The sequence below is a fragment of the Muscardinus avellanarius genome (genome assembly GCF_963383645.1).
Source record: "Muscardinus avellanarius genome assembly, chromosome: 1".
Classification (NCBI taxonomy): domain Eukaryota; kingdom Metazoa; phylum Chordata; class Mammalia; order Rodentia; family Gliridae; genus Muscardinus; species Muscardinus avellanarius.
Window position 1 is genome coordinate 237809320 of NC_137786.1, and position 26819 is coordinate 237836138.

A 26819-nucleotide genomic window follows, 5' to 3' on the forward strand; every position below is an offset into this window, starting at 1 on the left:
CAAGCCTGCAATGTAGCAGTGGAGCTACGCCGGCACCATCTTGCCTCACAGCACCAGGCTCCAGAGAGGAAAGGGAAAGGAGCTGAAGTGAGCAGCTGCGTATCATTCTGGTATGATTCAGCAAATCCTTCAGCGCAAAGAGCACCTAAAACTCCCAGTGGCCAAGCTCATCACACCTTCCAGGGACTCAGAATGGAGCTCAAAACCAGAAAAGAAGTACGCCAGCCTCACGGCCGAGGGCATGGCAGTGGCGCCATATTGCCAGCAGTGACAGCGAGTTCACCACTCCTGGCGACAGCTCCTGATCATCACGCACAATAACCGTGGGTGAAATTGCGGCCCCTAAAGGAGAAATCCCAGCACTGCACCCCCAGGGACTTGCGCAGCTTTGATAATCTCCCTGGCTCGGAGATTTTGCAGTCCAACTCAGTGAAGGAGTAGCGGTGGCAGAGATACCACACCCTAGTCTCAGCTCCCCATGAGAAAATGCCCGGCCCAGCACCCCCACGGTCTCGCGCAGCCTCGATTAACTCCCTGGGTCTGAGATTTTGCGATACAACCCAGTGAAGGAGTAGTGGCAGCTGAGATTACAACAGACTCGAGATACAGAGCACCCTAAGTGAAGTCGTAGTGACCCAGGGAAGGCACAAACTTCTGAAATCATGGGAAAGAGGAACAACAATAGAGCAATGAATGCCCACAACACCATATTACCAGAACCTGATAACACAGAAATTCAGAGATCTCCAGAATATCAAATCAGGAATATAACTGTAGAAATAATACAGGACCTTGGAAAAGAATTTAGAGAGGGTCTAAAAGAAATAAAGGAAGCAATAATTGGGGTAAAGGCCTCAATTCAAAGTATAAACAATCTATTATACCACATGGAGAATAGAATCTCGCTCCTAGAAGATGATAACTCCAAAAATGAACGCATAATTTATAACTTAGAAAAAAAATCAGACAGCAGGAATCTGACATTGAAGAAATCTGGGCCCATTTTAAGAGGGCTAACCTAAGAATAATCGGAATAGAGGAAGGAAAAGAAGGTGAAACCAAAGGGATCAATAATCTCTTCAAAGAAATAATAGCAGGGTCCAGGCCGCCCGGCCCCGATCCTGGGCGGATGGGCAGGCACTGGCAGGGCACCCTTAGGGTCCTCCCCACCCGGAAGGACCCCGAGGTCGGGCTGCCAGGCCCCGACCATGGGCAGGTGGCAGGCATGTGAGGGGCACCCTTACGCGATCCCCACCCCACACATCTGGAATGAAAAAAATATTTTATCGTTACCGAGTGTCTGAACCCACATCCTCCCCAAACCACACATACTCTCTTCTTTTAAAAAAAAAAAAAAAAGGAAAAGAAAAAAGAAAAATACTCGAGAGGGGTTAAGATGGCCGCAGCGGCAGCTAGAATATTGGAGATGCAGACAAAACATATCCATCTGAACTGGAACTTTTGGAAAAATTCCCCGCAAAGGGGGACTGAGGCTTCTCTACCTCTTTAAGAATCCTGGACATCACCTGTAAGGAGAGAGTCTAGCAGAGACCTAGGAGGAAGGCGGTGGTGGCAGCAGTGGCTGAGATGGCAGTGGAGACTTGTCTTTGGGAGGGGCAGACATCTGATCCAACCCACCCTGATCCTCTGAAGAAATTACCTCAAAGGTTGAATGCTACCATCGCGCATGCTTAGGAAAACTGGACATTGTGCAGTATGGGAAAAGAGCTTGGGAAAGATTTGAAATGGTGGAGACAGTCGCACTGGCAGCGGCAAGTACTCAGGGGAGGCAGAGATCTGATGTAATACACCTGGAACTTTTGAAGAAATTACCTCAGAGGTGGAATACTACCACCACACACCTCGGGTACGTGGGACAACCTGCTGGGTGAAGAGGGGGCTTGGATTGGAGGCTGCCATGAGGCAAGTCTGGTGCTGAGGCCTCTGAGGCCAGGTTTGGAGCCTGCCAAGGGTTTAGGCTGGTGCTGGGGACAGCAAGACCGGGATCAGAGCATGCCGTGAGGCAAGGCTGGTGCTGGGGCCTCCAAGGCCAGGTTCAGAGCCTGCCAAGGGTTTAGGCTGGTGCTGGGGCCTCCGAGGTCAGGATCAGAGCCAGCTGATGCGTTAGGCCAGTGCTGGAGCCAGCGAGGCCGGTATTGAAGCCTGCTGCAAGCCAAGGCCGGTGCTGGGACCTCCGAGGCTGGGATAGGACTCTGTCGAGGGGTAAGGCCAGTGCCAGGGCCAGCAAGGCCGGGATCAGAAACTGCTGTGAGGCAAGGATGGAGCTGGGACATGCGAGACCAGAATAGGAGCCTGCCAAGCGGTTAGGCCGGTGCTAGGGTCAGCGAGGCTGGAATTGGAGCCTGTCCTGAGGCTAGGCTGGTGCTGGGACCTCTGAGGCCAGGAGAGGAGACAGCCGAGGAGTTAGTTCAGTGTGTGGGCCAACGAGGCCAGGATCAGGGCCTCCCATGAGGCAAGGCCGGTGCTGGAGCCAGCGAGGTCGGGATAAGAGTCCCCTGGGTGGCCAGGCCACTACTGGGGCCGTCAAGAGTGGGATTGGAACTTGCAATGTGGCATGCACATAGAAATAGCACAGAAAATAAAATCCAGATGCTTCCCCTAATTAGCAAGAACTAGGAGGAAAGGGGTAACAGGAGGAGGTCGAATAGTAGGAAAGGCCCTATTGAGAAGCAATTAAGGTGACCAATCAGAGGGGAGGGGATGGGGGAGGATGGAATATCTTTAAAACTCATGAGGTGCATAAACAATTATATCAAAGATAATCACCAATTAAGCATGGGATCGAGGGGGGGGGAGGGAATGGGATGGGGATTAGATGAGGGCTTATTGGATGATATGTACTTGTATATCCTCTCAAGTCTTGTATTCCAAAGTGATGTATGATTGGGTCGCAGGACTCTGGGCCCTGGGCTGAACCGCGTAGAGCATGCCAGACCCCTGGAGAAACCAGGCCTGGTCGTAAGACCCTGGGTCCCAGGTGGGGATCAGGCAGGGCACGCCGGACCCCAGAAGAGCCGGGGCCCAGTGCAACCTGGGCCCCAGGCTGAACCGCGCAGAGCATGCCGGACCCCTGGAGAAACCGGGGCCTGGACGCAAGGCCCTGGGCCCCGGGTTGGGGTCAGGCAGGGCACACAGGACCCCTGGAACAGCCGGGGCCCAGGTTGCAGGACTCTGGGCCCCAGGTGAAGTTGAGCGGAGCACGCTGGACCCCTGGGGAAACTGGGTCCGGGTCACAGTGCTACGGAGTGCCTGATCCCAGAACCTCCTCAAACCACACATACTGTCTTCTCTTATTAAAAAAAAAGAAAAGAAAGAAAGAAAAAGTAAAAAAAGAAAAATATCGGAGAGGGGTCAACAAGGCCATGGCAGATGCCAGGATACTGGATATGCAGACAAAACTTATCCAAATGAACTGGAACTTTTGGAAAAATTCCCCACAAAGGAGAACTGCTTCTTCTCTACATTGTTAAAAATCTTGGACATCACCTGTAAGGAGAGAGTTAAGCGGAGACATATGAGAATGGCGGTTTTGAAAGTGGTCTCCGCGATGGCGGTGGAGACCATCATATTCAGGAGAAGCAGAAATCGGATCCTACCAACCTTATTTTCTTGGAGAAATTACACCAAATGTTGAATGCTACCATCGTGCATGCTTAGGAACACTGGACAACATTCAGAGTGGAAAAAGAGTTTGGGAAGGATTTGAAATGGTGGAGGCAGTGGCAATGGCAGTGGCCAGTACTCAGGGGAGGCAGAGATCTGATACATTACACCTGGAACTTTTGAAGTAACAACCCCAGAGGCAGAATGTTACCACCATGCACCCTCGAGAACGGAGGACAAATGGCTTGGCGAAGAGGGTGCTCGGATTGGAGCCTGCCGAGGGGTGAGGCTGGCGACGGACACAGCAAAGCTGGGATTGGAGCCTGCCGTGAGGCAAGGCCAGTGCTGAGGCCTTTGAGGCTGGGATCAGAGCCTGCTGAGGGGTTAGGCCAGTGCCGGGGCCAGCAAGGTCGGGATCAGAGCTTGCTGTGAGGCAAGACTGGTGCTGGGTCCTCCGAGGCCGGGATAGGAGCCTGCGAGGGCTTAGGCCGGTGCCGGTGCCAATGGCCGGCATCGGAGCCTGCCGTGAAGCAAAGCCGCTACTGGGGCCTCCAAGGCTGGGATCGGAGCCTGACGAGGGGTTAGGCCAGTGCTGGGGCCAATGAGGCTGGGATTGGAGCCTGTTGTGAGGCAAGGCCAGTGCTGGGGCCTCCGAGGCCAGGATCGGAGCCTGCTGAGGGGTTTGGCTGGTGCCGGGGCCAGCAAGGCCGCGATTGGAGCCTGCTGTGAGGCAAGGCCAGTGCTGGGGCCTCCGAGGCCAGGATCAGAGCCTGCCGAGGGGTTAGGCCAGTGCTGGGGCCAGTGAGGCTGGGATCGGAGCCTGCCAAGAGGTTAGGCTGGTGCCGGGGCCAGCGAGGCCGGGATCGGAGCCTGCTGTGAGGCAAGGCCGGTGCTGGGGCCTCTGAGGCTGGGATCGAAGCCTTCCGAGAGGTTAGGCTGGTGCTGGAGCCTCCGAGGCCGGGATCGGAGCCTGCCAAGGGGTTAGGCTGGTGCCGGGGCCAACGGCCAGCATCGGAGCCAGCTGTGAGGCAAGGCCGGTGCTGGGTTCTCCGAGACTGGGATTGGAGCCTGCCAAGGGGTTAGTCTGGTGCCAGGGCCAGTGGCTGGTATCAGAGCCTTCCGTGAGGCAAGGCCAGTGCTGGGGCCTCCGAGGCCGGGATCGGAGCCTGCCAAGGTGTTAGGCCGGTGCCAGGGCCAGTGAGGCCAGGATCGGAGCATGCTGTGAGGCAAGGCCGGTGCTGGGGCCTCCGAGGCCGGGATTGGAGCCTGCCGAGGGGTTAGGCTGATGCCAGGGCCAATGTCCGGCATCGGAACCTGCCATGAGGCAAGGCCGCTACTGGGGCCTCTGAGGCTGGGACTGGAGCCTGACGAGGGGTTAGGCCGGTGCCAGGGCCAGCGGCTGGCATCGGAGCCTTCTGTGAGGCAAGGCCGCTACTGAGGCCTCCGAGGCCGGGATCGGAGCCTGCTGAGGGGTTAGGCCAGTGCTGGGGCCAGCAAGGCCGGCATTGGAGTCTGCCATGAGGCAAGGCCGGTGCTGGGGCCAGCGAGGCTGGGATTGGAGCCTGCTGAGGGGTTAGGCCGATGCTGGGGCCAGCGGCCAGCATCAGAGCCTGCTGTGAGGCAAGGCCAGTGCTGGGGCTCCCGAGGCCAGGATCAGAGCCTGCTGAGGGGTTAGGCCAATGCTGGGGCCAGCGGCCAGCATCAGAGCCTGCTGTGAGGCAAGGCCAGTGCTGGGGCTCCCGAGGCCAGGATCAGAGCCTGCTGAGGGGTTAGGCCGATGCTGGGGCCAGCGGCCAGCATCGGAGCCTGCTGTGAGGCAAGGCCAGTGCTGGGGCTCCTGAGGCCAGTATCAGAGCCTGCTGAGGGATTAGGCTGGTGCCGAGGCCAGCAAGGCTGGGATCGGAGCCTGCTGTGAGGCAAGGCTGGTGCTGGGGCCTTTGAGGCTGGGATTGGAGCCTGCTGAGGGGTTAGGCCAGTGCCAGGGCCAGCAGCCGGCATTGGAACCCTCCATGAGGCAAGGCCGCTACTGAGGCCTCCAAGGCCGGGATCGGAGCCTGCCTTGAGGCTAGGCTGGTGCTGGGGCCTCTGAGGTCGGGATCGAAGCCTGCTGAGGGGTTAGGCAGGTGCTGGGGCCAGCGAGGCCAGGATTGGAGCCTGCCATGAGGCAAGGCCAGTGCTGGAGCCTCCGAGGCCCGGATCGGAGCCTGCTGAGGGGTTAGGCCGGTGCTGGGGCCAACAGCCAGCATCGGAGCCTGCTGTGAGGCAAGGCTGCTACTGGGGTCTCCGAGGCTGGGATTGGAGCCTGCCGAGGGGTTAGTCCAGTGCCGAGGCTAAGGAGGCTCGGATCGGAGCCTGTTGTGAGAAAAGGCCAGTGCTGGGGCTTTCGAGGTTGGAATTGGAGCCTGCCGAGGGGTTAGGCCAATGCCGGAGCCAGAGAGGCTGGGATTGGAGCCTACCATGAGGCAAGGCCGGTGCTATTGCCTCCGAGGTCGTGATTGGAGCCTGCCGAGGGGTTAGGCCGGTGCCGGGGCCAGCGGCTGACATTGGATCCTGCTGTGAGGCATGGCCGCTACTGAGGCCTCCGAGGCCGGGATTGGAGCTTGCCTTGAGGCTAGGCCGGTGCTGGGGTCACCAAGGCCAGGATAGGAGCCAGCTGAGGCGATAGGCCAGTGTCGGGGCCAGCGAGACAAGAATCGGGGTCTCCCATGAAGCAAGGCCGCTGCTTGAGCCAGTGGGGTTTGGATCAGTCCACCGGGTAGCCAGGCCACTACTGGGGCTGTCAAGAGTGGGATTGGTAATTGCAACGTGGCATGCACAGAGAAATATCGCAGAAAATAAAAACCAGATGCTTCCCCTAATCAGCAATAACTAGGAAGAAAGGGGCAACAGGAAGAGGTCGAGCTATAGAAAGGGCCCTATAGTGAAGCAATTAAGGTGACCAATCAGAGGGTATGGAATAGGGGAGGATGGAGCCTCTTTAAAACGCAGGAGGTACATAAACAAATGTATCAAAGTTGATCACCAAACAAGCATGGGATCGAGGGAGGGAGAGGGAATGGGATGGGGACTGGATGAGGGCTAATTGGATGATGTGTGCTTGTATATCCTCTCAAGTCTTGTATTCCAATGTGATAAATGATTACAATGCACCAATAAAAATATATTAAAATAAATAAGATTACAATGCACCAATAAAAATAAATTAAAATAAATAAATATATATAATAAAATAAATAAAAAGTAAAAAATAAATAAAAATATTACATTAAAAAACCGAAATAATAGCAGAAAAATTTCCAAACATAGAGCAAGAGGTTGATACACAGGTCCAGGAAACTTATAGAACTCCCTTTATTTTTTTTTATTTATTTATTTATTTATTTTTTTTTTTGCGGGTCTGGGGATGGAACCCAGGGGCATTCGACCTCTGAGCTACACCCCCTGCCCTAGTTTTTAATTCTTTATTTGAAACTGGGTCTCACTGAGTTGCAGAGGGTCTCACTGAGTAGCTGAGGCTGTCCGCGAACCGCGATCCTCCAGGTTTCAGCCTCCCGAATGCTGGGATTACAAGCGTGCGCCACCACGCCCGGCTAGAACTCCCTTTAGACAGGATCAGAGAAAAGGTTCCCCACGCCACATAATTGTCAAAATGACCAATTTGGAAGCCAAGCAGAGAATCTTAAAAGCAACAAAACAAAAGACCAAGTGACATTCAGAGCCAAACCAATTAGAATCACTCCAGCCAGGTGTGGTGGCGCACGCTTGTAATCCCCGCACTTGGGAGGCAGAGACAGGAGGATCGCACAGGTTCGAAGCCAGCCACGCGCGCTGGTTTAGGAGACCCTGTTTCCAAATAAAAATGTAAAAATAGGTCTGGGAGTGTAGCCCGGAGGTAGAAGGGCTTCCAGGAACCCCAGTACCACCAAAAATAAAAAAAAATAATAATAATAATAAAAAGAATCACTCCAGACTTCCCAAACCAAGTCATGAAAGCCAGAAGGGCTTGGAGTAACATATTCCAAACTCTGAAAGAAAACAACTTCCAGCCAAAAATTTCCTACCCAGCAAAACTTTCTATCAAATTAGATGGAGAAATAAGAAGCTTCCATGACAAACAGAAACTGAAGGAATTTATGTCTTCAAAACCAGCGCTAGAGAAAATACTCAAAGAGATTAACTACAAAGAAGAAATAGGTAACACACACCAGAACCAGAGAAACAAGATTTTCCATCCAACAGACAACTAAGATTAGTTATCTGTGGAAATTCATTATTTATGTTAGTCTTTTACCTATCTCTAAATGGTATTGTTTGCCTTTATTGTTGTTAATTTTTAGGATTTCTAGTTGGAATATTAATATACCTTCAGATATAGCATTTGGAAATATTTTATTCCACTCTATCAGTAACTTTTAACTCTGTTTACATTGTCTTTGGATGTACATTTTTTTTATTTTTTAGGAAGTTTGTTTATTCTTTTGTTGCCTCTGCCTTTGAAATCATATCCAAGAAATCACTGCCAATTTCAATGTTGTGAGGTTTTATGACCCAGGTTTTCTTCTAAAAGTTTATAGTCTTAAGATTTACATTTAGGTCTTTTATCTATTTTGAGTTAATATTTGTATATGGTGTTAGGTAAGGGTCCAATTTTATTCTTTTTCATGTAATTATTATTTTTCAACAATATTTAGATTATTATTTCCTTCACCAAATGTTCTTGGAAACCTTGTCAAAAATAACTCGACCAAGCCGGGCGTGGTGGTGCACGCTTGTAATCCCCGCGCTTGGGAGGCGGAGACAGGAGGATCGCGCTGGTTCAGAGCCAGCCTTGCTGGCTTAAAAGACCCTGTTTCCACTTAAAAAGTAAAAAAAATAGGTCTGGGAGTGTAGCCCGTGGGAGTGTATCCTGGAGATAGAAGGGCTTCCAGGAGCCCCAGTACCACCAAAATAATAATAATAATAATAATAATAATAATAATAATAATAATAATAACTTGACCACATATGGAAGAATTTATTTCTAGGCTTTTATTTTACTCCACTGGTTTATATATCTGCCTTTAGAACAGTACTACACTGTTTCAATTATTGTAGCTCTATAAGGTTTGAAATCAGAAAATGTACATCTTCTAGCTTTGTTCTTTTTTGAGATTGTTTTGGGTATTTAGAGTTCATATTTCATGTTAGGATAGATTTTTTCTGAAAAATAAATAAATAAATGTATGATAGTTTCATCTTAAAAAAAAAAGGAAAAAATATCCTCTGGTAAGAAAGAAAGCAAAAAGAAATATTGAAAGGTTATCTCTAAGTCATTAAAAGCTTGGTATCAGACAAATGAATCTGTTATGTGAGATTACCATTGTTAATTTTGGATAAATTGCTATAATATTAGATGTCAACCACTAAGCCAAGCATGGGAAGGACGGATGGGGAGGGAATGGTGTGGGGAATGGGTAGGGGCTGACTGGGCGATGTGTGCATGTATGTCTACAAAAGTTTTTATCCCATTATGATGTATGAATACAGTACACCAATAAAAAAATTTTTTAAAAAGATTGATTACACAATACCATTTGCCATCGTTCCATAGAATATAAATTACATATGTACACACACAAACATGTGCAGGATTTATCTGTTGAAATTTATAAAATAACAATTAATTAACAAAATATCTAAAGAAATGGAGAAGCATGTCAAATTCATTGATTGGAATACCAATCCATGAAAATAGCATGTCTTTACTATTTGACCTGTAGATTTATTGTAGTTATTGCTAAAATCCCAGGAACTGTTTTGTGTAAACATAGACAAGTTTATTTTAATTTATATAGAAACCCATGGTCTCTGGAGTAGCCAAAACAATTTTGAAGTAGAAGAATAGAGTAGGAAGAATTACACTACTTGACTTTTACACTTGACTGTAAAGCAACAGCAACCAAGACGATGTTTGTTCCACGGGGAAGAAGACAGACACAGAGATTAGTAAAACAGAAAGAAGAGCCCACAAATAGACCCCCACCGTATGCTCCAGTGATTCTTTTTTCTTATTTAGGCTTTAAAAATATTTTTAATTGATGCATTGTAGTCAGACATCTTAATGGAGTACAAGAGGGTAGAGGCATACGTGTATACCCATCATTCAATTAGCCCGTGACATTTCCCACCCCATTCCTTCCCCCTCTTCTCGTGTTTGGCTTAGTGATTGGGGAAAAAAAAAAAAAAAGAAGAAGAAATTGCAAGAAGAGACATCTTTGGAGGAAAAGCTTTTACCATTAAGTCTGGTGCCCTCTGCAGGCTGAGATAATTTCCTTCTACTCCTAGTTTGCTGGTATTTAAAACAAAAATCATGGATAGTGGTTGGATTTGGTGAGCACTTTTTAAAAATATCTCTTGAAGCCGGGCGTGGTGGCGCACGCTTGTCATCCCCGCGCTTGGGAGGCAGAGACAGGAGGATCGCACAGGTTCGAAGCCAGCCACGTGCGCTGGCTTAAGAGACCCTGTTTCCAAATTAAAAAAAAAAAAATTTAAAAATAGTAGCCCAGAGGTAGAAGGGCTTCCAGGAACCCCAGTACCACACACACACACACAAAAAAACCTCTTGAGATTATGATGTGGTATCAGTTAATCAAGTTGATTGATTTTTTTTTTTTTTTTTTTTTTTTTTTTGCGGTACTGGCGATGGAACCCAGGGGCATTCTACCTCCGAGCTCCACCCCTAGTCCTATTTTTTATTCTTTATTTTGAAACAGGGTCTCACTGAGTTGCAAAGGGCCTCACTAAGTAGCTGAGACTGTCCTTGAACGGCACGATCCTCCCATCTCAGCCTCCCAAACGCTGGGATTACAAGCGTGCGCCACCACCACGCCAGGCTAATTGAGTTGATATTTTGAATGTTAAACCAACCTTGAATAAATCTCACTTTTATATGTTGGATTTGATTTGCTAAACTTTTCTTTAGAATCCCTATATATATGTTTAAGAGGTGAACATTAGCTTGTAGCTTTCTCTACTTGTGCTTGTCTGACTTTGGCGTCCAGGCAATGTTGGCTCTCTCTCTCTCTCTCTCTCTCTCTCTCTCTCTCTCTCTCTCTCTCTCTCTCTCCTGTGGTACTGGGGATGGAACCCAGGGGCACTCTACCTCCAAGCTACACCCCCAGCCCTATTTTTTATTCTATATTTTGAAACAGGGTCTCACTGAGTTGCAGAGGACCTCACTAAGTAGCTGAGGCTGTCCGCGAACCGCGATCCTCTGGTCTCAGCCTCCTGAGTGCTGGGATTACGAGTGTGCGCCACCACGCCCGCTCAGTGTTGTCTTTATAAGAGAGTTGAAAGTCAGGCGCGGCAGTGCACATTTGTAATTCTAATACTTGGGAGGCTGAGATGGGAGGATCGCAGGTTCATGGCCAGCCTCAGTTACTCAGTGAGGTCCTTGGCAGGTTAGTGGGACTCTGTTTCAAAATAAAGAATAAAAAATAGAGCTTGGGGGTATAGCTCAGAGGTAGAATGCTCCTGAGTTCCATCCCCAGTACCTCAAAAGATATAATAAAGTGATTTGGAAAGCGTTCCAACATTTGAAATCTTCTGGATGAATTTGCAGAGAGGTGGTGTTATTTCTTCCCTAAATATTCGATAGAGTTCACTAGTGCTGCCATACTGGCCTGGTTAATTTTCTTTTGGAAGGTGTTTACCCACACATTTCATTTACTGAGTGAAAGGAATGAAGCGTGGCTATTCGTTTCTTCTTAAATAAGTTTTGCTGGTGTGTGTCTTCAAGGGGTTTGTCTAGTCAGCTATGTTGTTGGATTACGGGCACACACTCCATTTTAGTTGTGCTTGGGGTCTGTAGCAATGTCTCTTCACCCCGTCCGGGAACGAGGGACTCGTATCTTTCCCCCGATTGGCCTGGCCGTCACCCCTTTCCTTGGTCTTCTCAGAGATCAGCTTCATTCTCACCAGTTCTGTCTGTTTCCTGGCTTTCGGCTCACCGGTTTCCCTGAGCCTCGTCTCTGCATCCCCCACCCACATTGTGTTTATCCTGTTCCTGCTTTTCTAGTGTCTGAGGGAAGCAGAGGGTGTTGACTTTAGACCTTCATTTTGTTCTAACATACCTACTGAGGGCTCTAAATTTTCCTCTGAAGACTGGGCTCCATGGATTTTGAAAAATTGAAAAAATTGTATTCAAATAGTTTCTAATTTTTTTTCTTTTTTTTTTGTGTGGTACTGGGAAGGGAACCCAGGGGCATTCTATCTCTGATCTACACCCCCAGCCCTACTTTTTATTCTATATTTTGAAACAGGGTCTCACTGAGTTGCAGAGGGCCTCACTGAGTAGCTGAGGCTGGCCGTGAACCGCGATCCTCCTGTCTCAGCCTCCCGAATGTTGGGATGACAAGCGTGCGCCACCACGCCCGGCAAATAGTTTCTAATTTCTCTTTTGACTTATTTGTTAAACCACAGGGTGCTTGATATATAGTATTTACTTCAAAATATTAGGGGAAAGCTGGGCGTGGTGGCGCACGCTTGTAATCCCCGCGCTTGGGAGGCGGAGACAGGAGGATCGCACAGGTTCGAAGTCAGCCTCAGCTACTTAGTGAGGCTCTCAGCAACTTAGTGAGACCCTGTTTCCAAATAAAGTATAAAAATAGGTCTGGGAGTATAGCCTGGAGGTAGAAAAATCTCTGGGTTCCACCCCCAGTACCAAACCAATATAGATAGATAGATAGAAGGATAGATAGAGATTTTATAGAATCTCTGTATATCCCTATATATCTGTTAATAATGGGATTATTAATTAATTCCATTATGGCCAGAGAATATACTTCCTAGCACTTATAAACCTTCCCATTTTTTGAGATGTGATTCATGGCCTATAATATGGTTTATCTTGGTGAGAATTTCATGATCATATTTTAGTGAATAAGGATAGTTTACTCTTTCTTTCCAAAATGAATGCTATTTGTTTCTTTTTCTTGCTTTATTGCACTGGCCCAAACCTCCAGAACACTGGTGGAGACGTGTTGCGGTTGTGAGATTTATTACACAATGCCATTTGCCATCACTCCAAAGAATATGAATTACATACGTACTCACACAAACATGTGCAGGACTTATCTGTTGAAATGTATAAAATAACAATAAAATATCTCAAGAAATGTAGAAGCATGTCAAATTCATTGATTGGATTATCAGTCCATGAGCACTTTAAAGGACTGTGTGTTTTGCGGTCTTTGGATAGAATTTTCTCTCGCTGCCCATGAGGTCGAGTTGGTTGATCCTGATGTTCCTTTTCCCTCCATCTTTCCTGACTTTCTTTCTACTTCTTCTCTCGAGTACCAAGAGGAGAGAAGAGTGCCAACGTCTCAGCTACCGCTGTGCTTTGCCCGTCCCTTCTTCAGGACTCTCAGCTTTTGCTTTTGTCTGTTAAGCTTTAGGAGACACAAGGAAGCAAACACACAACTAAGGGGTCAAATCTCCATCGATGCCTTAGTTGATAAAAAGTGACTATTTATTTATTTATTTATTTATTTGTTTATTTATTTATTTATTTATTTGTGGTACTGGGGGATAAAACCCAGGGGCATTCTACTTCTGAGTTAAACCCTAGCCCTATTTTTAATTCTTTCTTTTTTAAAAATTTTATTGGTGCATTGTTTTTGTACATCATAATGGGGTAAAAAACTTGTGTAGACATAAATGCACACATCACCCAGCCAGCCCCACCCAGTCCCCACCCCACCCCTCCCCATCCCTCCCTCCCGTGCTTGGCTTAGTGGCTGACTGCGATATGAATAAGGACATCATGTGCTTTAGAGAGCTTCCCTCCCCCTCCCATCCCCACAGTTAGGAGCCTCATTTGCTCCTCTATAGGATCTCCTTTTTCACCTGGAGTTCCTCCTCTGACCCCTTTCACCCTAGCTTTCACATATGAGGGAAAGCATCCAATTTCTAACTTTTTGTGACTGACTAATCTCACTTAGCATAATGTCCTCCAGTTCCATCCATTTCCCTGAAAATGATGTAATTGAGTTTTTTTGATGGCTGAGTAAAATTCCATTGTGTACATATCCCACAGTTTTGTAATCCATTCATCTGTTGATGGACATCTTGGCTGGTTCCATAGTTTGGCTGTGGTGAATTGTGCAGCTATGAACATAGACACACATACATTAGTTTGGTAGTTTGGTTTCCTTTCTTTTGGGTAGATACCCAGAAGTGGTATTGCTGGGTCAAATGGTAGATTTGTTCCCATTCTTCTGAGGATTCTCCACACTGTTTTCCAAAGTGGTTGCATTAATTTGCAACCCCACCAACAATGTCTTAGAGTTCCCACTTCTCCACATCCTCGCCAGCATCTGTTGTTGTTTGTGTTTTGAAGGATTGCCATTCTAGTTGGTGTTAGGTGAAATCTCAGGGTAGTTTTGATTCGCATCTCTCTGATGGCCAGTGATGTTGAGCATTTTTTCATGTATTTATTGGCCATTTGAGTTTCTTCTTTTGTGAAGTGTCTATTTAGTTCACTTGTCCATTTTGTTATTGGATGCTTTGTTTTCTTAGTGTTGAGTTTCTTGTGTTCTCTGTATATTCTAGATATTATAAGTCCTCTATTGGAGGAGTAGGTGGTGAAAATCTTCTCCCATCTGTTGGCTCACAGTTGAGGTTCTTGACAGTTTCCTTTGCTGAACAGAAGCTCTTCAGTTTCACGCAATCCCACGTATTGATTTGCCTTTTAGTTTGTTGTGTCTTTGGGGTCTTGTTGAGAAGGTGTTTGTCTGTGCCTATGTGTTGAGTGTTGGACCTCTGCCCTCCTCAAGGAGCCTCAAGGTCTCTGGTCTAATTTCCAAGTCTTTGATCCATCTTGAATTGACTCTTGTGCAGGGTGAGAAAGTGGGGTTAATTTCCAATTTTCTGCATATGGTTAACCAGTTTTGCCAACACCATTTGTTGAGCAGGCTATCTTTCTTCCAGTGTATATTTTTGGCCCCTTTGTTCATAATCAATTGGCTGAAAGTGTGTGGACTTGTTTCTGGGTCTTCTATTCTGCTCCATTGGTCTGTGTATCTGTTTTTGTGCCAGTACCATGCTGTTTTTATTACAATGGCTTTGTAGTATAGTTTAAAGTCAGGTATTGTGATTCCTCCTGCATGGTTTTTGTTGCTGAGAACTACGTTGGCTATTCTGGGCTTTTTGTTATTCCAGATAAATTTAAGGACTGATTTTTCTATGTCTGTGAGGAATGATCTTGGTAGTTTAATGGGCATTGCATTGAATCTGCAGATCACTTTTGGAAGGATGGCCATTTTAATGATATTTATTCTGCCTATCCATGAACATAGGAGATCTTTCCATCTTCCAAGATCTTCTTCAATTTATTTTTTCAATGTTTTATAATTTTCTTTGTAGAGATCTTTTACCTCCTTATTAAAGTTTATTCCTAAGTATTTTATTTTTTTGTGGGAGATCCTGAGTGGAAGTGTTTTCTGAATTTCTTTTTCAGTGGATTTATGGTTGGTGTACAGGAAAGCTTCTGATTTTTTAAGATTGATTTTGTATCCGGATACTTTGCTGAATTTGCTGATCAGTTCTATAAGCCTTTTGGTTGAGTTTGTTGGGTTTTCTAAATACAGTATCATGTCATCTGCAAATAGTGAAAGCTTAAGTTCTTCTTTTCCTATTTGTACTCCTCTGATTTCCTTTTCTTGCCTTATTGCTCTGTATAGAGTCTCTAGTACTATATTGAAGAGAAGTGGTAAAAATGGACATCCTTGTCTTGTCCTGTTTTTAGGGGGAATTCTTGAAGTTTTTCCCCATTTAATATGATGTTGGCTGTGGGCTTATTGTAGATTGCCTTTATGATGTTGAGATATGTTCCTTCTATTCCAGTTCTCTGCAGTGCTTTTATCATAAATGGATGTTGGATTTTATCAAATGCTTTTTTAGTGTCTATTGAAATGATCGTGTGATTTTTGTCCTTGGTTCTGTTTATATGATGAATTACATGGACTGATTTTCACATGTTGAACCAGCCTTGCATCCCTGGGATGAACCCTACCTGGTCATGATGTGATTTCTTTATGTGTTTTTGAGTGTGTGTTGCCAGTATTTTGTTTAGCAGTTTTGTATCCAAATTCATCAAAGATATAGGCCTGTAGTTTTCCTTCCTTGAACTGTCTTTATTTGGTTTTGGTATTAATGTGATGTTGGCTTCATAGAATGTATTTGGGAGAATTCCAGTTTTTTCTGTTTCAAGAAATAGATTGAGGAGTATTGGTATTTATTCTTTATTTCTGATACAGGGTCTCATTGAGTTGCAAAAGGCCTCACCAAGTAGCTGAGGCTGACCAGGAACTGCGATCCTCCTAAAGGCCTCAGCCTCCTGAATGCTGGGATTACAAGCATGTGCTACCAAGCCCAGAAAAAGTGATCTTTTTTATACCTGCTAGTGTTTTTTAATTCTGAAATCTACTTTGACATTAAAATAGTCAGTTTTGGTACAGAATATCTTTTGACTTTTGTATTATCTAATAATGCCTAACAAATACTCCAAAGCTTAGTGGCTGGGGAATAAAAAAAACCAACTTTGTCTTCTCAGTTTGCTGTGGGTAAGAAAGTTGTACAGATTAGGTGGGCGGCTCCGGATCAGCACTTCATAAGGGGGCGGGGCCCTTTTTGCCTCAGGCTCCAACAGAGTTACGCATAGCAGGGTCGAGTTACTAATTCTATCTTTATTTAAAATTTTGATATTTTGGGGTTTTTAAATTATTATTATTATTATTATTATTATTATTATTATTATTATTATTTGGTGGTACTGGGGTTCCTGGAAGCCTTCCTACCTCCAGGCTACACTCCCAGACTTATTTTATATTTTTATTTAGAAACAGGGTCTCTTAAGCCAGCAAAGCTGGCTTCAAACCAGCGTGATCCTCCTGTCTCCGCCTCCCAAGCGCGGGGATTACAAGCGTGCGCCACCATGCCTGGCTGATATTTTGGTTTTTTTTTTTTTTTTTTTTTTGGTACTGGGGTTCCTGGAAGCCCTGCTACCTCTGGGCTACACTCCCAGACCTATTTTTACATTTTTATTAGGAAACAGGGTCTCTTAAGCCAGTGCACGCAGCTGGCTTCGAACCTGCGCGATCCTCCTGTCTCTGCCTCCCAAGCGTGGGGATTACAAGCGTGCGCCACCACGCCCGGCCTATTTTGGTTTTTAAAGAGTATTTTTTTGTTGCAATGTGTGTATGTGGGGGCGGGGGGGTACAGTACTGGGGACTGAACCCAGGGGCATTCTACCTCCTAGCTACAACCCCAGCCTGATTTTATATTATTGTTGTTGTTGTTGTTGTTGTTATTATTATTATTATTATTATTATATTATTTGTGGTTCTGGGGATGGAACCCAGGGGCATTCTACCTCCTAGCTACACCCCCAGCCTGATTTTATTTTATTTTACTTATTATTATTTTATTTATTTATTTATTTATTTATTTATTTATTTATTTATTTGCAGTACTGGGGATAGAACCCAGGGGCATTCTACCGCTGAGCTACACCCCCAGCCCTATTTTTAGTCTTTATTTTGAAACAGGCTCACTGAGTTGCAGAGGGCCTCACTAAGTAGCTGTGGCTGGTCGCAAACTCGGATCCTCCTGTCTCAGCCTCCCAAATGCTGGGATTACAAGCGTGCACCACCCCTACCACCCCAGCTCCACCCCCGTTTATTCTTTATTTTGAAACGGAGTTTCACTAAGTTGCTGAGGCTGGCCTTCTGTCTCAGCCTCCCAAGTACTGGGATAACAGGCGTGTACCACCGTCCCTGGCTTAAATACTTTTTAGAAATACTTTTCTAGATCTACCCATATATTATGTTTGATACATTGTCAATCTCACACTAAACAGGCATTATTTTGTTTAAATAGTTACTTATCTTTTAAATACATTCAAATAACAAATTCTAAAAATATATTTACCCATATACTTATCACCTCTGCCATCTTCATTCCCCTGCGCAAGTCTTTAATTCCCTCTTTTGTGATTTCCCTTCTGCCGAAAGACTGTCTTTAATGTCTTTGTAGTGTAGGTCTGTGAGTGGTGAATTCTATCAGTATTTGAATATTTGGAAGAAAAAAAATCATTATTTCTATTGTACTTTTGGGAGACATTTTCCCTGGACGTAGAGTCCTAGGTTGACCCTCTTTTTCTCTTTATACTTTAAAGACATTGCTTCTATCTTGCCTCTGCATTGCGACCACTGAGAAATCTGTTAAACCCTTTTAAAATGTTTTTGGTTTCTTTTTCTTATTTTTATTTGGGCAAAATACACATGACACTAAATTTGCCATCTTAACCACTTCTTTTTTCTAATGGACTTTTATCTGTGCACTGTACCCACACATCACACTGAGGTTTAGTGCGATAGAAATATACAGATACATGACACCTGGTGCATTTTACGGGCACAGTTCAGTAGCATTTAGTACTCCGTTGAGCAACCGTCTCTACCATCTGCTTCCAGAACTTTCTCGTCTTCCCAAAGTGAAACTCTGACCCTATTAAATACTGACCTCCCATCCTCCTCTCCTGGCTCCCACAATCCTACTGTCCTTCTCCCCGAACCCGACTCTTCTCCAGACCTCATAGAAGCGGGATTATGCGCACCCGTATCTGGCTGATTTCATTTAGCATAATCAGATGCATGTGGTAGCATCCATCAGAATTTCCTTCCTTCTTAAGACTGAATAATATCTCGCTGTACGGACAGGCCACGTTTGGTTTATGGGTTCATCTACCAACACCTGGGTTGCTTCCACCCTGGGCTCTCGTGAACAATGCTGCTAGGGGCACTGTAGCATCCTGACGCTTACTCCTCTGTGTATGTTACTCCTCTGTGTATGTGGACATCTTTTTCCTCAGATTGTTTTTAGAATATTTTTTTCTTTACTACTGGCTTCAAGCAATTTGATTAAAATGTGTTTCAGTGCTGTGTCCTCGTTCTCCTCCTCCTCTTCTCCTTCTTCCTTCTCCCTCCTCTCTTACTCGTTCTCTTCTCCCTCCTCCTCCTCCTCCTCCTCCTCCTCCTCCTCCTCCTCCTCCTCCTCCTCCTCCTCCTCCTCCTCCTCCCTCTGTTTCAGTGCTGTGTTCTTCTCTCTGTCTCTGCCTTTCTCTGGATTGAATCTGGGACATTCTACCTCCAAGCTACACCCCGGGCCCTAATTTCTTACTTTACGATAGCCTCGCTAGGTTACCGGAGTCCTGCTACCTCGTTAGGCTGTCCTCGAATCTCAGACCCTCCTGTCTCAGCCTCCCAAATTCTGGGTTACAGGTGCGCCACCGTGCCCGGTCTTGGTTTCTTGGTTCTCTGGGCTTGCTGAGCTTTGTGGATCTGTGGGCCTACGATTTTTTATCAAATCTGGGAAAATTTCAGCTGATTTTTTTTTTTCCTTCAGAGACCTATTCTGCCTCCTCCTTCCTCTCCTTCCACCCAGGACGCAGGCCAGGTGCAGCTGCCCTTGACCCCTTGCCATTCTCCTTGCCCTAAGAACACCCTTCTTTCTTACTGTGCTTATTTTTTATTTTTATTTTTCTGGTGGTGCTGGGGGTGGACCCCAGGGGCTTTCTACCTCCAGACTACACTCCCAGACCTATTTTATATTTTATTTGGAAACAGGGTCTCACTAAGTTGCTGAGAGCCTCACTAAGTAGCTGAGGCTGGCTTTGAACCTGCGCGATCCTCCTGTCTCAGCCTCCCAAGTACTGGGATTATAGGTGTGCCATGGCCCAAATCAGGACCCTGATCTGCCCTGTGCCGCCCCAAGCATAGGGACTGTTTATAAAATTTTAAGTGGCTCAAAAATTGAAATTTATACCCATTAATTATTATCAAACTGTTACTTAAAACACACACAGACACACACACACACACACACACACACACACACACACAGAAAGAAACAAGACACTGAAACTTTATGCCCTGTTGATGGGAGTGTGAAATGGTACCCTTGCTATAGAAACGGGCTGCCTGTGACTCAGGAGGTAAACAGAGTCACCATATGACCCAGCAGGTGTTCCTCTCCTAGGACTACACACAAAAGAATTGAGAGCCGAGTGTGGAAGACGTCTGCACACCTGCCGCACAGCAGCAGCATCCGCCACAGCCGAGGAGCAGGAGTGGCTGGAGCATTCAAGACAGACAAGGGGATGAACACGGAGTGTCTAGGTGGTGGAATACTATTCAGCCTTAAAAAGGAAGGAAATTCTGACCCAGGACGCACCGTGGGTGAAACGTGAAGAAAATACACGCAGCAAAGAAGTCATCCCCAAAAGATGAATGCTGTGTGATTCCACCCATACGAGGTCCCCAGAGGCATCAGATCCGTAGACACAAAAGCCAGCATGGTGGGCGCCAGGGCCTGGGGAGCGGAGGAGGAGTGTCTAGTGTGGGTGGAGCTTGAGTTCGGGGAGAGAAGGTTCTGGAGGTAGACGGCGGTGATGATTACGAAATGTTATGCTCGTGCGCCTAACAGAGGTCAAGCTGGTGGTTTTATGTCACATATATTTTGTTTTTTACAAAAAAGAAAAGCCAAAGGATATTTGGTGACACGTATGCAGGATCTGGATTCAGATTTGTGTCTATATCCAGGTTCTGCAGGAGAGCAGCGGCAAAGCCCGTGTTGCAGAGACCACGGGCTCGCGAGGCCCGAAGTGTCAGCCCTCCCTCCCCATCCTGGAGCACTGGGTCATCTGTAAAGGAAGCCTCCTGCCGGCCGGCAGGCATTCTTGCCGGTCAGCCCCTCTGGAATCCAGCCTGCTCTGTCTCTATGGCTCTGCCCATACCGGAGATTTTCTCCTTTGGTACCAGGAATCGAACCCAGGGGCATGCTACCCCCTGAGCTACACCTCCAGCCCTTTTAATTTTGAAACGGGGTCTCACTAAGTCGCTGAGGCTGGTCCTGAGCCTGGGATCCTCCTGTCTCTGCCTCCCAAGTACTGGGATCACAGGTGTGCGCCACCGTCCCTGGCTTGGACATTTCCTTAAAAGTGGATTCATATAATACGTGGTCTTTCTTCAGTCCGTGTCATGGTTTGGGGTTCACCCACATCGCAGCATGGATCAGGGCTTTCTCTTTTCATGGCCGAGTAATATTACCTTGTATAGCAGGCCACTTGATCCATCCACTGGCCTGTTGGTGGGCACTTGACTTTTTTTTTTTTTTTTTTGTGGTACTGGGGTTCCCGGGAGCCCTTCTACCTTCGGGCTACACTCCCAGACCTATTTTTACATTTTTAAATTTGGAAACAGGGTCTCCTAAGCCAGCACGCACGGCTGGCTTCCAACCTGCGCGATCCTCCTGTCTCTGCCTCCCAAGCGCGGGGATGACGAGCGTGCCCACCACGCCCGGCTGCACTTGGCTGTTTTGAAATATGTATGTGGGCCACCATGCTTTGTAAGGACATGGTTTTCAGGACGGAATGAGGGTCCATCTCAGAGGACATGACCAGACAGCCTGGACACCCACATTCTTCTTCTTGCTTCTGGCATGCTGCTGGGCAACGCAAACCCAGCAGTGTCAAGTGCTGGCAGAAGCCCGATGGCAGGCAGAGGGTGGGCGAGGCCTAGACGCCAAGGGGAGGCCCCTGGCAGGCAGACGAGGCCCTGGGGAACCACTGCCTCCACCAGTGCGGGGTGGGACGCGGCCCCACTGTGCCCGGCAGACACGGGGCTGTGCCAGGTGGAAAGGCATAAAGAACCGGGTTCCTGGGCCTCCGGACAGGCTGAGCCTCCGCAGGACGTGCTGGTGCCCCAGGTGTTTAAGAGGCCCGCAGGCTCTGCTCCTGAGAGCCCAGACCCCAGCTGTGGACCCCAAGCCCAAAAAGACCAGCTGAAAGGCCAGACACAGCAGCCCTTTCCCCCTTGCTCCCCCCAAAGTGCAGGAAGCCTCAGGCCAACCAGCAGAGGGGTCACCCACCAACCCCCAGGATCCTGAGAAATAATCTTTGTTCAAGGCACTAAGCCCTGGCACTTTGGTCCGTGCTGATGAAAAGCAGAGGGGTTCCAGGTGTGGGACGGAGGGGGAGTCCAGGCAAGGCTTTCCAGGTGAGGGCACAGGGCGCTGGGGTTGTCCGCGCAGCTTGTCTTGCAGCCCTGATGGCAGAGGAAGGAGGACAGGTAAAGAGATTCACCTCGGGCTGGGGTTTGCCGTGAAATAGCCTGGGCAAAAAGGGTGTGGTGGTCCTCACTTGTAATCCCAGCATTCTGGAGGCTGAGACAGCAGGATCGTTTCACAGTGAGGCCCTTTGCAACTCAGTGAGACCCGGTTTCAAAATATAGAATGAAAAATAGGGCTGGGGGTGTAGTTCGGAGGTAGAATGCCCTGGGTTCCATCCCAGTACCAGAGGGGGAAAAAAAAAAAAAAGGACAGGGCCCAGAGGTGAGCCTGGTCCAGGGGCCTGACCCCCAGACCCCACCCCCATTTCTACCTGGATTGCTCCACCTGGCAGAGGTGTGGCTGCGGACACCTCGCCCCTCTGGGCAGGCCACCAGGCAGGTGCTACCCAGCAGCGGCCTCCCAGGGCAGCAAGGTCGACCTGTCCTGCTTCCTGGAGGAGCCCCCCACCCCCAAGGCAGGACAGGAAAGCAGCTCCAGGCTGCTGGGTTCACCTACCCGACCACCTCGTCGCCAGAGGTCTTGGCCCTGGATCACCTGGTCTTTGCAGAAAAACCGGCCTAACTACGGCCGAAGGGTGCAGTTCCCGGACAGTGGGGCAGGACCCAAACTTTCCGGGAACCGTGCGTTTTATACATGCGACTCTCAAACCCCGCGCTTCCCTCCATGGGTTGGGGAGTTGTCCATGGGTTGGGGGGAAACTCTCTGGTCGTCCTACTGGCCGCCTGGGACCCCGGCTCGGGCTGGGCACAGGGATGCTCGGATGCTCGCTTTCCCAAGGCCGGCTCACCCACCCACCCGATCTCAGGGCCCCTCGTCGGGGGAGAAGTGCAGAGCGGCCCGCGCGGGTGGCTGGGCCCAGGGGGGCTGTCATGGAGGGAAAACGGCCCAGGAGGCAGCCTCAGAGCGACGGGGCGGCGGGAGGGGGCAGCGGAAAGCAGGGAGGGTGGCGCGAGCTTGGGTGCAAGCCTCCGGCCCCGTCCGGAGTCCAGAGCGCGGGAGCCCGGGGAGGGCGTGGACGGTGGAGAGGGGACGCGGGGGGGGGGGCCCGGGGAGGGCGTGGACGGTGGAGAGGGGACGCGGGGGGGGGGGCGGGGAGGGCGTGGACGGTGGAGAGGGGACGCGGGGGGGGGGCCCGGGGAGGGCGTGGACGGTGGAGAGGGGACGCGGGGGGGGGCCCGGGGAGGGCGTGGACGGTGGAGAGGGGACGCGGGGGGGGGGCCCGGGGAGGGCGTGGACGGTGGAGAGGGGACGCGGGGGGGGGGGGCGGGGAGGGCGTGGACGGTGGAGAGGGGACGCGGGGGGGGGGCCCGGGGAGGGCGTGGACGGTGGAGAGGGGACGCGGGGGGGGGGCCCGGGGAGGGCGTGGACGGTGGAGAGGGGACGCGGGGGGGGGGCCCGGGGAGGGCGTGGACGGTGGAGAGGGGACGCGGGGGGCCCGGGGAGGGCGTGGACGGTGGAGAGGGGACGCGGGGGCCCCGACCTCCCGCCACCCTGGGCTCGGTCCCCGGCGCCTCGGGTCCCGCCCGGCCCGGAGGGGCGCAGCCGGCGTGGACCCCGGGCGCGGCCGCAGCTCGGACGCTCGGGAGCCACGCGCCCGGCGCGCGCGGGCCCAAGCCCGGGGCGGCCCGCGATTGGCTGCGAGCCGGGCCACGCCCCCTCGGCCCGGGGGCGGGGCTGCCCGGGGGTCGCGCGCGCTCCGGACCCGCCTGCCCCGCCGGCCGCGGGGGGCACCTGCCGTGCCGGGCGCGCGGGGCGGGCGGGGCCGGGCGGGGCCGGGGGAGGGCTGTCTGTGCATTTAAAGGGGCCGCCCGGCGCGCGGGGCCCCAGCTCGCCGTCCAGCGCCGCCCGGGGCGGGGGGCACCAGCTCGCCGTCCAGCGCCGCCCGGGGCGGGGGGGGGGGCACCAGCTCGCCGTCCAGCGCCGCCCGGGGCGGGGCGCCGGGCACGGCCGCTCCGGGAGCCTCCGCGGCGGGTGGATGCGGCGCGATGGACGGGCCGGCGCCCGCGGGCCCCGAGCTGCTGCGCGGCGGGCGGCGGCGGCGGGGGGCGGCGGGGCCGGGGGGCGGCGCGGCGGGGCCGGGGGGCGGCGCGGCGGCCGTGGCCCGGCGCAACGAGCGCGAGCGCAACCGCGTGCGGCTGGTGAACCTGGGCTTCCAGGCGCTGCGGCAGCACGTGCCGCCCGGCGGCGCCAGCAGGAGGCTGAGCAAGGTGGAGACGCTGCGCTCGGCCGTGGAGTACATCCGCGCGCTGCAGCGCCTGCTGGCCGAGCACGCCGCGGGCGCCCCCGCCGGCTCCGAGCCCGGCTCCCCGCGCTCCGCCTGCTCGTCCGACGACAGCGGCTGCGAGGCCGAGCTGAGCCCGGCGGCGCGGGACCCGCTGGGCTTCTCCAGCTGGTGGGGGGGCTTCTGAGCGCCCCCGCCCCGCCAGGTAACGCCCCGCGGCCGGAGGAGGTGCGCGCTGGACCCCGGCGGGTGCCGCGGTTTCGCTCACGCTTCCCCCCCCCCCCCGCCAACTTTTTCAAGCCTGAGCAAGACCCGCGCGTGTTTGTCCGGGATTGCAAAACTTCCTCCCCGGGCCCGGCCGCCGGCGGGGGAGGGGACGCCGGGGAAGGGAGCGGCCGTCGGGCCGGCGAGGCCCGGGGATCCCGGCCGCGCCCGTGGTTTTGCATTGCAAATCGCCTCCGCGGCCCGGGTGCCCGACTGTGTCGGCGGGAGCGGAGGCCTGAGTCATCGCGCCTGCCAGCGCCCCGCCCAGCCCGGGCCTCCCCGAATCCCGGCACCCCCGGACTGGGGCCCTAAAGCCAGCCGGGCGGGGGAATCTGCCTCCTGCGCGTTGGGAGGTGGGGGGACGGGCAGGGTAGGGTCTGCCCCGGGGCGTCCGCACTCACGCGCCTTCTGCCCCTGTGCCCCCGCAGCCCTGCCAGCGCGGACGCCCAGCAGCAAGTGGACGATCGCCGGGGATCGCCCCCAGGTGGACCGGCCGGCTTGGGTCCCCAGCGAGCCCGGAACGCAGCCCACGGCGCTGCCCCGTCCAGCCAGCCCGACCCAGTGCCTGCGTGGACATGGCCCCGCCATGGGCTGGCTGCTTCTGGCCAGCTTCCCCCCCCCTGGTGGGGCATTGACACTCGAAGAATTTTCCAGGAGAGGATTTTACAAGGACACTTGAATCTGCTTTTTATGGAGTGATTTGAATTGCCCCGGGGGACCCTGCTGAAAATATGAAGACTTATTTTTGTACAGAGGAGCCCCAGGCTGGGAGCACAATAAAGATTGTCTATACTCCGCCACCCCTGCTACCTGGAATCTCCCAACCTGCCAAGGTGTGGACACAGCAGTCCCCGCAGGCGCAGGGTGCCTGGTGGACGCCCCCCTCCTAAGCCCGGCTCAGGGACTTTGCTTGGGCAGCACCGCTTGGCTGACCTGGGTGGGAACTCCTATTTTACCAAAGGAGAACTTTCTAAATAAATGGGTTCTATTTATCAGTGGTGTCTGGTGGTGGCCTCTCCCAGGGGCCCTGTCCTCTTTTCTCAGATGACAGCCCGTCTTGGGTGGAGGGTCCAGACTCTCCCGGGTCACTTTTTGCCTGGATCTTCTTTAGGGTGGGTAGTCAGGTGTAAGATTTGGGGCCAGCCAGGCTACCGCCGGTGCCGAAGCAATTCACACGAGCCTGTGCAGCTGGGGGCTTCCAGTGGTGGCCCTGTGCTGGTGGGCCCTGGGGGGCTGCTTTGCTGCTGGGAAGCGGAAGCGGACAGGCACCTGGTCCAGGCCACTGCCGGCTTCTGGGCTGCACCCGAGGTGGTCCGACCTGTGAGAGCTGTTCATGCTCCCTCTGGGGCTGAGGGGATGGTCTTACTGCCGGCTCTCAACTTGCCAGTTAGCAGGGCGTGGTGGTGCACACCGGTAATCCCAGCATTCCGGACGCTGAGACCGGAGGATTGGGGTTCATGGACAGCCTCGGCTACTTAGTGAGGCCCTTCACAATTTAGTGAGACCCTGTTTTAAAAAATAAAAAGACTAAAAAATAGGGCTGGGGGTGTAGCTTGGAGGTACGGTGCCCCTGGATTTCATGCTCAGTACTGCAAAAAAAAAAAATTATACTTGTTTACCAGCTGGGTGGGTCTGTGCGCTGACTGCAAGCCCCACCTCAAGGGGTTATGGGAGGATTTGGGGGAACCTTTGGTGAACAGGAGCCTGCTAGCCAGTGTGTGCTAGGTCGGGTGCTGGCATCAAGCCCCTGCTCTTCTGTTTATCCAACTTGTGAGAGCCTTCCCTGAACAAGGAAGCTTCTCCAGGACTCCCCGCCCACGGCACCCTCCCAGGCACCCCCCAGCCGTGAGCGGTGGCGCGAAATTACACAGCTCCACCTTTGACCCCAGGCCTCGCAGCTTTGAACCTGTGCCCAAATCTCTCTTACTGCCGGGGGTGTGGGAGGGGCTGGGGCTGCTCGAGGGTGCTGCAGGCACCCTTCCTCTGGCAGGAGCGGTCGGGGCACAGCCCTGGGAGGTGGGAGTGGCTGGGGGTGTCTTCCTTATGCTCCTGGGGTACATCTGTCTCAGAAGCGGGGTTGCCAGGGCCCCTTAATGGAGGAGCAGGGGTCCTCAGAGCCAGGTCAGTGTCAGGCCTGGCTGCGGATGGGATCAGGCTGGCCGGCGGCTCAGGGCTGCGGGGTCAAGGGACCCTCTCTGTCCCAGCGACAGAATGGAGCATGTTGTCATGGCCACCTAGCAAGCCCACCCCACAGCCCTCTTCTCCCAAGGGCCTACTCCCAGGCCAGCGGCTGCACTGAGCCGCACACCTGAGCTCTTCCTATGGCTTACATAAGGAGCCCAGGGAAGCCTGTGGCCACAAGGACCACAGGTGTCCGGTTGGGGTTGGGAGGGACACATGGGGCCGAGGAGCTGGGGCAGTGTGCAGTTGACGGAACTCTGCAGGACCTTCACGGTGTTACCACTGGGTTGTCCTCGGATTTTATTTATTTATTATTTATTTTTTGTGGTACTGGTGATGGAACCCAGAGGCATTTTTATTT

At 51.1% G+C, this 26819-nt stretch overlaps 1 protein-coding gene across 1 annotated transcript; it reads left to right on the plus strand.

Annotated features, from left to right (window-relative positions):
- Positions 1-23777: 23777 nt before the first annotated feature.
- Positions 23778-24200, plus strand: ASCL2 (achaete-scute family bHLH transcription factor 2; the record flags this gene model as incomplete). The annotated part of the gene is made up of 1 exon (XM_080693828.1): positions 23778-24200. The coding sequence occupies one exon, from the start codon at positions 23778-23780 to the stop codon at positions 24198-24200; it is 423 nt and encodes a 140-aa protein (XP_080549954.1).
- Between the last annotated feature and the right edge of the window lie 2619 nt (positions 24201-26819).